Source organism: Phycodurus eques, chromosome 5 (genome assembly GCF_024500275.1).
Source record: "Phycodurus eques isolate BA_2022a chromosome 5, UOR_Pequ_1.1, whole genome shotgun sequence".
NCBI classification, from domain to species: Eukaryota; Metazoa; Chordata; class Actinopteri; order Syngnathiformes; family Syngnathidae; genus Phycodurus; species Phycodurus eques.
This window is the reverse complement of record NC_084529.1, coordinates 31,516,516-31,529,487: the sequence shown is the minus strand read 5'-3', so window position 1 is coordinate 31,529,487 and position 12,972 is coordinate 31,516,516. Positions and strand designations below refer to the sequence as shown.

Below are 12,972 nucleotides of genomic sequence, written 5' to 3'. Positions count from 1 at the left end.
TTTGTTTTTGGGTCCAGTACCCCTCATTTTCCTCTTGATAATACCCCATAGATTCTCAATCGAGTTTAGATCCGGCGAGTTGGCTGGCCAGTCAAGCACTGTATGGCATAGGCATCAAACCAGGTTTTGGGGCTTCTGGCGGTATGGGCAGGGGCCAGGTCCTGCTGGAAGATGAAATCTGCATCTCCATTGAGATTGTCAGCAGAAGGAATCATAAAGTCCTCTAAAACATTCTGATAGACTGTTGCGGTGACCTTGGATTTAAGAAAGCAGAGTTTACCAACACCTGCACTGGACATTGCACCCCAAATCACGACTGACTGTGGATATTTCACACTGGACCTCAAGCAGCTCGGGTTCTGTTCTTCACCTGTCTTCCTCCAAACCCTTGGACCTTGATTCCCGAATGAAAGGCACACTTTACTTGCCTCGGAAAAGAGGTCCATAGACCACTGGCCAACAGTCCAGTCCTTCTCCTCATTTATGGCCTGCCAAATTTGAGCTGGTTTCTTCAGAGTATTCAAATTTTATGAATTCCTGATTTCATGGGTTTTATGAGCTGGAAGCCCAAATTATGGAAATATAAACAAATAAATACTTAAAATTGTTTAAATTGTGGGTCCTGAATCTATAATCTATGAAAGTTTAACTTTTTTGAATGGAATTACGGAAGTAAATAAACTTTTCCATTATATGAAATTGAAATTGAAAGGGTCTAGGTATATGGAAATATATATATATATATATATATATATATATATATATATATATATATATATATATATATATATATATATATATATCATATGCCAGACTCATCTTTCTCATCGTTACTGTTGCCATAGCTTTCCCTCGAGGATCGTAGCCCTTTGACTGAAATCCCTCCAGATTCACTTGCTTACGTTGTTTTGAATTTGTGTTGTAATGACACAATTACTGCTATAAATATCTTTTCATGGTGTTCAGCGAGGCACTCTCCTTTTGACAAGTGTCTATTTACAATGTTATAATCTTTCGTCAAATATGTTATTCTGTACCGGCTGAAAGGAAAATATACAGTTGAAATCTGACAAGCAACATGGTAGTTATGGTGACAGGCTGGCAAACAATATGAAATACTGTACTTCCAATGAAAAAGTGACTAGTGAAAGTGAACCAAGACAATGTGTTCAAAGAAATGAGGGTGTCTGAATCCATTTTCAAGCTACCGCATTTTTTTTCAAGCGTTAATAACTAGTACTTCCCTGACGCAAGCCCTTTTTCCGCAAGTCCAGGGCTTGACATAACTTTTTTGCACAGTTATTAGCCACTCACCATTTTCACTAGCCAAAATGTTGTTGTTGGATAATTATGTTCAATATGAATATAGCTAGTTAATAAAAGAACTACATTTACAACCCTTTTAAATGGAAACGCCTGTGCACACACAAAACAAGACTGTATAAATTTTTAACGTTACAAGAACCATCATACATATCAGATTTCTGAGTCTCAACCACCACACAGGGTTCTCTGAGTGTCTTTAAAACAGAAAATTGAATAGGATGGAAAAAAAGACCTGCATTTTAGCATTGCACTTCAGCTGGGCCATGTCCATACAATCAGTTGAAAGGTCCACATCAAGACATAAATTCTGCTTTTCCCAGGTTTTTCAGAAGCTTTCCTGCAACATCCTTTCAAAGTACTTTGCCACTCTTCAAAGAGTTGTTTTGTCTGAGGAAGGCATTTTTTTTTAATAGCTGAAGTGACAAGGTGCTTAGTTGTGTTGTCAACAATCCCTTCATCAATGACAGCAAGCGTGCTGTTGTTTACTGATTCCGACTCGTAAAAGATCTCTTCTGTCTGGTTTGCGTTCATGCAATGCACAATGCTATCGTGGCTCTTTCTTGCTCTGTACAAAAGAGACCAATTGCCACCTGACTCCGTTGAAAAGCAGGCTTTGCAATTACCTATCTGCTCTGCCGAGCCCTCTGGAAAGGTTTGAAAGGAGTCGTGCATTTCTTTGTGGTGGCGGTTTGTTATATTCCTTCATCACAGCAATGCTCTCTTTACACAGTAAACACGGCGGTTTAATACATGTTGCGTTCGGCAGAAAAATGTCATACTTTTCAGTCCATTCCGTCTGTAAAGCGGGTTTTCAACGTCCACTGCTTGAATGAAGACATTTTGAAGCCCGCCTTGTTTCCCAAAGTTTTTAGCGAATAGCAATGTAGTCTGTTGTTTGGTGCGTTTCCTGATATTTGCTTGGATTTGGTGCGGGCCAGCAAATCCACTTGAACAAACTTGTCATCACATGCATTTTTGTATAGATCACTGCAAACACACGTTACAACACATAAATCAAAATAGTGAAGTGTAGCGGACCTCAAATTTCAAACGAGCCACCAGTTGAATAGGCCTGGTTTATTATTTCAGATGCTGTTTGAGAAAACTACAATTAAGTGGCATGAGTGGCATTGTGGAAATAGTTGCTAAAGAGTCATTATTTATTGTCAATGTTAGATGTTAATTATTCCCTAGTTGCAGTAGTAGTATACGTGTTCATCCATCCCGTTTATTTTATTATTGTTCACTAACTGTTTTTTTTTTGTTCAAGCACCGTTGTAGTTAATGAGGTGCCTCATTGTTCCTCATATGTGCTAACTTGTGGCGAGTGTCTCCCATTGCTCCTAGAAATAAAGCTTATCTCAAAAAGCATAAAGCCTTGGTGCCTTTACTTTGTCTCTTCGACATAGTCCGCCTTAAAGATACTCATACTATGCTACTCAACCTGCCAAATTGGCATGTGAGAGAGTAAGTGTTAACCCCCACTGCTGAAAACTACCTGCAAATGGCTAGTTGTCAGGCGTTGGTAAACTAGATGGTTTCATGAAGAAAATGAAGACAATCCTTGTTTTATGTGCATTAACATCATACAATAGAATTCATTTACTGTGCCATATATGCGTCACTGATGGTGTAGTGGTGCACTCGCCTGACTCCCGCTCAGCGACGGTGCGAATGTGAGTGCTAATAGTTGTCCATGTCTATAGGTGCCCTGCGACTGACTGGCGACCAGTTCAGGGTGTAGTCCGCCTTTCGCCCGAAGTCAGCTGAGATAGGCTCCAGCGCCCCGAGACCCTAACCAGGATAAGCGGTGTTGGAAATGGATGGATGGATGGATGGATGGACTGCATCACGTGACCGACGAATTGGTCCACCCGGCCCCTCTGTGTAGCTTGACACACACACGGCAAAAATTGTTGCTGCACGTCGAACGCCGCGGAGATCATCTCTCGTGATTGGTCCGTTTTAGTCACATACTGTGACGACGTACTCAGCGTGCCCCTTGGTTCTGCATACCATCTACGCCGATTTTGCAGCATAATTAAACGTGTCATCTGGTCATCTAGGTCCATTTGTTCTAGCAGACACTGTTCCACGGTAACTTTCCAAGTAAAAACGGCTCCCGGAAATGGCCAAACAAATGCATAGGAAACTCCACCCTGTGGTTTCCGAGCCAATACCGGCCGTAGCGACACCCACGACTTCGAGGTGAACTGCAGTACATTTTCAAAACTGCGCACGTGGGTTGCGCTCGAGTATAAAAGCAAACTACGCGCGAGATAGCCGCAGTGACTTCAGCGCGGTCACCGTCCGCGCGAGTATAACGAAGCCTATAGCCCAACGTTAAATTAAGCTTTTTTTTTTTTGTCATCGGCACTTACGTTGGTTTGAAGACTAAAATAAACGCTAAAAACCATCAGTGCAAAAGTGCAAGCAACCGTTTACCTTGTTCGCTGTCTCAGTGTTGCCATAGACTTACTTTATTGTTTCACTCACGCAGTTGACTGAGGGTTGACTTCACTGAAGCGGCGCGCGGTGTCGGCTGAGGCTCAGAGCGCGTCAGACGCTACACATCGTGAAAGCCTCCTTCACAGAATGGAATCTTATTCCAAGCGACTGATCATTAATTTTAACAAAATTAAGACACACTTTTGTTCACGCAGCCACCGTTGGGCACAAGCACGTCATCGTGCGCATTCTTCTTCGTTGTTTTTCGCCACTTTTTCTTCGCGGCTGGAGGACTAGGCATCGAAACTGGGAACCAAAATGTTAAATTTAAACAGTTCCGAGAGAAGCGGAAGGTTAGTCCCGGTTCCAATCGGTTCTCGATTCTCGATGCCCAACCCTACGCAGGATATTATAGGAGACCTCAATTTACCAAGGCTTGCAGCATGATCGCTGTTTTTTGCTTTTTCTTTGGCTTCTTGTAGTGATCAGAGGCGAAGACGAATACACAAATACCACTACAGTACATCGACAACTTTGCCAAACCTAGAAATATGTGCCAGTTATCAAACGCGAATGCTGATAACGATTATTGATTATCTCTTGCTATTATATGCTAACACTGCAGTTCTGCTTATATGATTGGTTTGACAAGATAAGTGCTTAGCCCTTGACTAGCTTAGTGAAGGTCATGGGTAGAGTGAATTTGCCATGATGTTATGTCACAATGGAGCAAAATTCAGAAGGGCTTGCACACATTCACATTTTTTGTAATTGGCAGCTAGCAAAAGATTTGACCTGTTACTATGTTTAATTTCCCACTTGAACCCGTTCCCGCTTCGAACTGCTCTAAGTGCTAGAGGGCTCTGCATCTTTTTGCACAATTGTCAAAAAAAATTAAAAATGTACCGGCATTACCAGATCACGAGCAACCCTTTACTGCTCAGTGACTGTTTTTTTTTTTTTTTTTTTTGTCAATGTCTTTCTGTCTCCAAAGTGTTCTCTGTCAAGCGACTGTCTGTTGTCGTACTCGAGCGGCTCCAACTACCGGAGACAAATTCCTTGTGTGTTTTTTTGGACATACTTGGCAAATAAAGATGATTCTGATTCTGATTGTGATTCTGATGTGTGTGCTGCTGCTCCATAGAAACAACTATTTGTATACAAGCAAAGAAGAAGTCAATTTTCCATGATGTCATCTTTAGACATTCTGTAACTCACCTTTGCATCGTGCTTTCCTCAATGAAAGGTAAACTGAAGGTTATCAATTGTTTGCATTACTATTGCCTTGTTCTTATATTTATTGGAATAATGACTTTAAAATTAAAATTAAAATGTGACTAATAGCATGTAAAGCTAATTAAGATCAAAGAACAAAAATATTTGAGATCATCATTGTTCACATATTGCACAGACATTGATGTCTAATTGAAAAAATAAATTCATGAATACAAATCACTGATACATCGAATGTTTCGATGGCAGTGAACTGATTGAGTCTCATGGCAGCAGAAAAAGTCTCTATTTTCTCTTTTATTGCCATCTTACGCTGACATGAAGTGGAAAGAGCTATGCTAATTGAGACCCCCAAGCATATGCACTCATATGCTGCTGTGTATGCTCACACTTCAGTCCATTTCCCTGACAGGCAAATTAAAGGGTTTAAATGACTTCAGTGGATCGTCTTGACAGAGGCCACGCAGTCATGTACACACATGGCAATAAACCTACATCAAAAACAGCACACCTTATTTCAAACACTCCAACTGCATATTAGATTGAACTTTGAATGGCACCTATGCTGGTGAAGTCTTGCAAATAATAACTGGCACTTTGTCGCCATCTAGGCAATATCTCTGGTACAGCATGTAGGAAGAAAAGACACTTATAAGAGGTTGTTATAAGATGTGATGGAGAAAAGCACATTAGTTGTAAAACCTGTTCAGCTACACGACAACCCTAGCAAGCAAACCATTGAGATGCATAAGCAAGTAGGGTGAGTGTGGGCTGGGGTTGACTAAGATCATTAGAAGGGAAACATGGCTTATTTAGAAACACCGCACGGACAAACAAGTGGATGAAATGGGTTTTTCGGAAGTGATTTCTTTACTACTTAACCTTCATTTCTGTTTAACAACAGAAGAATGTGATTGCTTCACAGAGAACCTTGCTGAACAAAGCGCAGGAGCGAATGCAAAAGTGTGACGGCTTCAAAAGCATTCACATCACAATCATATTTGCGCCTGTAAAACAAGGCACATCACAGCTTTAAAGTCAAGGTGATAATGACACATCTAGCTGTTATCTCCAGCTTTAAAGAGAAGATTTATCATTCTTAGCTACCGCAGGCTTTTCAAATGAAGCCCTGTTTACTTTCTTCAACAAGTCAGAATTTGCACTTGAGATGAACTCTGAATCATCTGATAAATATCAGTCAAAACCATTTGGTACGGAATGGAGGATTAATAGGAGGAATATTGAACAATCACAGAGGATTAGTTGATGAGAAATGGCCCACACGGGTCAGCAGGAAAAGTGTGTACAACAAAGGACTATTTGGGATAATGACATTTGGTGAACAAGTGGGTCATCCATCCATCCATCCATCCATCCATCCATTTTCTGAGCCGCTTCTCCTCACGCGGGTCGCGGGCGTGCTGGAGCCTATCCCGGCTATCATCGGGCAGGAGGCGGGGTACGCCCTCAACTGGTTGCCAGCCAATCGCAGGGCACATACAAACAAACAACCAGTCGCACTCACATTCACGCCTACGGGCAATTCAGAGTCTTCAGTCAACCTAGCACGCATGTTTTGGGGATGTGGGAGGAAACCGGAGTGCCCGGAGAAAACCCACGCAGGCACGGGGGGGAACATGCAAACTGGCCGGGGATTGAAACCCGGTCCTCAGAACTGTGAGGCAGACGCTCTAACCTGTCGGCCACCGCGCCGCCTAAATTAGTTCATATAACTGAAATGCGATAAGCGTGTACGTATAAAAGAAATCTGTGTTTATCAAACGTGGCCGGCCGTACTGTACGTACACCAGTAAGTAATGCGTGGTGACCCACGCATTACTTACTAACTAACCCTTACTTACTTACTAACCCTACTTTGCCCTCGCTAGTTTCGCGTCACCACAGGCACTCGGCAAAAATGGGGAGTTTCGTATCTACGATGTCTATGATCAATGCACTTGACTGGCGAAAGGTTTTTCGACGTTCTGCTTTTATGTCGCAGCGTCGCTAACTTTAGAAGGTCATAAAAGTAACGAGCTCATTTGGAAAATGTAAGGAGTCAAAAGTGCAGACACTTGTGTTTCAAAAAAATGACGGCATAAAAGTCAAAAGTCACCAGAAAATAAATCAATAAATCAATACTCAAGTACAGATACCTGAAAAATCTACTTAAGTATAGTAATAGTAATACTTTGTTACTTCCCACCTCTGATGCACGGTCAGAGCTGTGTGTAAATCTACGCACGTCCCCACGCATATGTCCCATTTGATAAACCCCATTCTTTGCGTGGGATCGTCCTGACGCACGCTTTACGCACACTTCTGGATGTGGAACCTTCGATAAATGAGGGCCCAGGAGAGGTGCCGTTGAACACATTGGTGTTGTGAAGAAGAACAACATCAGCTTTGGAAAGTTGAGCTCCATCCATGTTGACCTCCGCGACGGCACACCATCCCCAGACAGCATTATAATGCTCGGTACAAAACACCAGTTCAAATCATTGAACTTGCATGAAAATATAGCTTTTTAAGATACATTTAATAAATCATTCATTTCCCCCAAAGACAATCAAGGGAATTATGTCCCTTGAAGCCCATCCCTCTTACACCAAAATGTCTTCCTACTCCTTCCTCCAACTACTTTAGCTATCCGTGTGCCAATTTTCATATCAGAGATGTCAATGCATGCAAGAAAATACTTTTTAAATCTTCAACATTGCAGTCTGTCGCGGGAAAACAAAACAAAAAAGGCATCTGTCTCACGATAAACACATTCATCCCAGCGCATGGAAAGGGGATCATGTACCTTGCTACTATTATCTGGAAAACAATTCTTCTGAAAGAAACGGAAACCCTGTAATACAAGCCCTTGTACATGACTCGTCCAAATGTGTCGCTGGCAGCTTTACGCGCACACAACATGGCATAGAGTCATCGCAATCATGGTGAAAATAAGCATGCCTCCTGCCAAATGAAGACTTGTGCATGTGGCAGGAGAAGAGTGGAATGCACATCCAGTGTCCGGATGTGGAAAGTCGAAAGGCAAACAGAGAAGGTGACCGCCTCGTGAATATGTGCAGTCGATTACGCAGGGTGTTTGTCACAGGTGGCTGGTGGAGACAAAGTGTGGACAGCGAAAGGGTGTGAAGTAAGAATCTCTGTCTAATACACCATTTTCACGGGGCGACTTTTCTTCTTTTTTAACTTTGGCTTCGACGCTGCGTCTGTCACCTTTTGCTTGTTCATGTGCTTGTCTGACAACAAAATTGACAAGAGGACAATGACCTGAGATGAAAGCGTGATCAACCGGAGCAACAGCGCGGCATTTCACTGCTTTTTCCTTCACACATGAATTTCAAATCCTTCATCTCCTCCCCTAGCTACTCACAAATAAGCCATTTATCCACCCAGGGTTCACGCTGTTATTTTTCTCCCTCTCACTTGGCACGTTTTACGATGTCAACGCGCAATGTCCGTTGGCGTTTTGCATAATTAGGCCACTTATAACGTATGCGGGCAGATTCTAATGGAACGCTGAGGGGACATATTTACTTTAATTACTACTCTCACTATCTTCTGCTCATTCACTCGCTCCCTCTCTCCGGTGATGGGGGTAGCATGGTCAATGGGTACAAGACGGAAGAAGAGTCCTCTTTTTCCCCTCAAAAGGTCACACCCTCCCGCAGCGGCGTTAAGAAAACGTTTGACCTTATAGCATATCACAGCTTCGTGATGCTCAAACATGCTCGCAAGGGAACCTGCCGGTAGACAACGGCCAAGTTTTAGCTCTCCCGTCAAAAAGAGGAAAAACTTGTACTGTACATGCTAGGACGAGTCAGAATAATGGATTCGCTGAAGGAGGAATTGGTGCACCGCTTAGCTGTGTTGCTGAAAAGGACATTTGTTTGTCTATTTCTTTTACAGAAAACATTTGGACATTGAAAAACACTTATTAGTGGGACAGAACGAGTGTGTAATATTCGGCAAAGGAAAAAAAGCAACCAGCACAGGCACCGTTGATTCAGTCTCAATTAGTTTATGATATTAAGATCAAAATGTTGTCATCCGGGGAAGTTGACCTGGATCCAGCCAGATCTCCGTAATGGCCTAATTCTTCCAGCTAACATCATTGGGTCAATCCAACACTTTATTGACTTGTATTCTATGAAACATTCATGTTTTTATTGTTCGGTTAAATGCCGACAGCCCTTCCTTAGCAAAAGTCACCCATGCTCGGCACATAATAATAATAATAACAGTAATAAAAATCCTCGTTGTATAATTTTGCCACGTCTATCTCTTTTGTTAACGGTTGTGAACAATTCAACATGCATACATATATTCTCTACGCATTATAGAATTGTTCTAACAAAAACATCGAGGGTAACGCACAGTACTGCATATCCAGTTTGTGGAGAAGCAAGTAGAAAGGATGAAAGAACCCATGCTGCCATAATAACTGGCATTTCTCATTAGTATTAGCATTAGCCTTTGTAGCTCATCATCCTGTTCCTGTGTAACCAGTCTCCATTGTAAAAAGCCCGCGAGTAAAGAAAGAAAAAGCGCAGGTCTGAAAGGACACCGATCGCACGCACGAGCATTCTTGGGAGGAATAATCTGCCAGAGGTCGTGAAAAAAAGGATTCATTGGGATCTGTCGCGATTATGGCAGAGCTCCGTGGATAAAGTTCTTCGTGGTGAAACCGCAGGAAAGCAGAAGGTGCACCTATTGGCATAACATCCCTCTTTGTCATTTGATAAGACTGGACTGTAGTTCGGGACTTCAGATAGAAGTCGAAATGACAAAGTAAGCATTGAACGCGACTCGCGACACTCTCATCGCCGCGCTTGTTTCTGCTGATGCGGTGAGGCAAATGTCTTTTGTGACATTGTAACATCTGTGAACCGCCTCTCCAGCTGAATTTACACAGTTCAACTCTTCTGCACTCGTATATTCGTACATATTTTCAAGTGCCCCACGTCCAATAGCGCTGTGTTTACCGGACACCTGAAATGTGCACACAGGACGTAACGTTGACATTTCTCCACTGGCTGCTGTCGCCAATCATTTCCCCTTATTTAATGGTCTATATTGGTCGGTTGATTGGTTTCTTCACCGTGGGTGTGTTATTCGGGTAGACGGTGGTGTATATATCGTCGATCTGCGCTTTTGACGACATCGGGCTCCCGTCGGTATCGCCGATCTGTCCATTTACAACGCCGTCGCATTGGCGGCTGTCCATTTCATCCTTTGGTCGAATCGCATCACAAATATTGGACTTGTGTCACTTGAACCGTGCAGTGAATATTCAGCAGACCAAATGAGAGTAGGCGATACCAGAATGAAGAGGGTGTTTTTCAATATGCAGTATCGTACGTTCGTGTCAGCGCGGAGTACGTATGTCACCTGCTGAGTGAGTGAGATGGACTGTTTTTTTCAATGATTCTTTTCCCATCACATTGGACATTTCCCTCCCCTCGCTGCCTTCAACAGTCCATTGTGCAGAATGCCGATCATGTCCAAATCTTCCAATGCCCAAGTGCGAGCCAAGGAGTTCAACGGTGATGAAACTCATAAAGCCTCAAAGATAGGAAACTGCGGCGGGGTACGTGAGATGGACAGGGAAGGAAGAAGGAATTTGAATGGCAATTAGGCTCGGAAGGGGTTAAAAGAAAGGTGGGAAAGATTCTTCCACCTGCAGCTGTGCTGAGCTTTTTCCGAAACGGTGCTCCGCGCGCTGAGAGTACTCAAGTTTTCATTTGGGGGGGGGGGGAACATGGATTTGTAGTAGAGGAGAAGATGATATGTACATATTGTATCTTATTGTGAAGCACGATTATACAAGGAGCGATTCTATAAATAATCTCCTTTGATCCGGTTTTGACGAGCCAGTATTAATATGGCATGTGAAAGAGGAAGACAATTGGTTTGCAATCTCGGTGCAGTCGAGTCGGAGAGCATTTGGATGCGTTTTGTCAAGAATGATCATTTTTGCACTGGCAGAAATATCAACATGTACATTGTGGTTCTCCGCCTCGATTGTGTAGATGACTCATGTCACAATCAGATTTACACGCAAATTATGCCGATTAACGAAGGAGCTTCAAGTTTCTTTTCAGACTCTTGAGCCATAAAATGAAGTACAACCTTCGAGTGAGACAATGTTCAACAGCTGTCTTCAAAATGTTTACCACTTGTTGGATTTGGTGCTTTTTTTTATTCATTTAAGATTTTTAGATTGTACAGTATGCGCATTACATACTATTTTGGAACATATTAACTTTTGGGGGAGGAGTGGATCAGAGGCACGTTCCACTCTATAGTTCATGTGTTAAGAATAAAGAGAATCCAGCTCAGTTTCGATTGATACAAATATTTTGGTCGCTCGGCAAAATATTAGTCACCTCTCAGTAAGACGCAGTATTTTTTTTGCAACGATTCCAATTTATTCACGGGAAGTTTTGAGCGCAAATATGTTCAGTTATATTTTTTGTATCACAGTTATTATCGAGCAAAAGACAAAACGTTTGAGAGAACTATCCTCAATGCTGGCACAATACACAAAAGTGTGCAGAAACAATATTTTTTACATTTTTGATATTGCACTTTTATTGTGCCCACGGAGTCCAGGTATTTCTATTCACAGGAGCTTGTCAATTGTTTTATTAAACTATTAGCAAGGACGTCAAAAGTCAGGGAAAAGCTCAGAATGGAACTTTAACCCATGCGAGTCTGAACGTCGATCTGTTTTTCACTCCCCTCACATTAAAAAAATGTCCCCTCCAAAGACAACTGGATGGCGTCCCTTTTTATTTTGTATTTTTTTACGACAATAACATCATCTCAAACAGGGGACTGGCTCCATCACAGTGGGAAAGGAAGTCTTTATTCAGCATCCTGAGAGACTTATTTCTGTAACATATAATAATAATACCCAACAAATAGAGCAGCCAAGCTATAACTCCCTCTTACTTTCAGCTTCTTTTGACAGCCCCCGCCGCCGCCTCACTCACTTGGTCCTTCTCTTTCCTCTTTACCAGACAGCGAGAGAGAGAGATGGGGTGGTGGTAAGGGGGGGGGCAAAGAAACGTTCAAGTTGGTGTCTGAGTGGAATATAGATGTGACTGGGGACAAGGACTAAGGCGCAATGAGCTGCGCGCGCTCACCCTAATGATCCCTCCTCATCTGTCTTCTTGCTTTGATTGTCATGCAGAAGAGCCAAATGACTCGTGTCATGCAGATAAGCCTTTCACCCGCCGGGACCGTGAGAACTTGCGAGAGCGGCAAGGTGCACGAGTCCACGGTGCACAATGCGCTTTCTTCGTCGCACGTTCGGAACAAACTTGGAAGCCGCCGTGAACTGAAGACACACGCACACGTGACACGCGCTTCTCATTCTTACCTGGTGGACGAGGAAAAGCAAGAAAATGCGGACTCCGGTCTCCATCGCGTTGGGTGCAAATTTCTGGCGGTGTGGAACGGACACGGGCTCAGGACAGGGCGAAAGAGGCAGCCTGCGCTCTGCTCATAATTCCGCCGTTCGAGAGACGCGACCAGTTCCGCCGTGCGCGCCTCCAGCTGCCAACTTGGCTCCAATAAACTGCTGCTGCACTGACACCGGCGCAGCGATTGATAGTTGAGGCAGACCACCGCCGACGCGGATTTATGGAGGAGGAAGGGGGGGCCGGGGGAGGGGGGGGGGGTGTCGAGGAGGAGGCGGAGTGATGGAGGAGGAGTCGGGAGTCTGAAGGTGCACGAGAGCGGACTCTTCTCCACGAAGCTCGACGTCACACGATTTGGTTGCTGGAATTTGCCCATCACAGCAGCTCCGTTAAGTAGCATCATGTCGCATCATTTCACCCGAGCAGAAAGCTTTCGCTCGCATGTGAAGTGAGTGAGTGAGTGAGTGAGTGAGGGCCCATCTTGTTTGGTGTGTGTGTGTGTGATATAAGTGAAGGGCCACCC

The 12,972-nt window shown here is 43.4% G+C and overlaps 1 protein-coding gene across 1 annotated transcript in view; it reads right to left on the bottom strand.

Annotated features, from left to right (window-relative positions):
- The window catches only part of cdh13 (cadherin 13, H-cadherin (heart)), a 279,998-nt gene extending 267,442 nt beyond the window's left edge, over positions 1–12,556 (bottom strand). The window contains exon 1 of the mRNA XM_061677140.1: positions 12,410–12,556. Within this exon, the coding sequence (XP_061533124.1) occupies positions 12,410–12,454 (45 nt within the window). The 5' untranslated portion in view covers positions 12,455–12,556. The remainder of the gene's footprint in view (positions 1–12,409) is intronic.
- Positions 12,557–12,972: the final 416 nt, after the last annotated feature.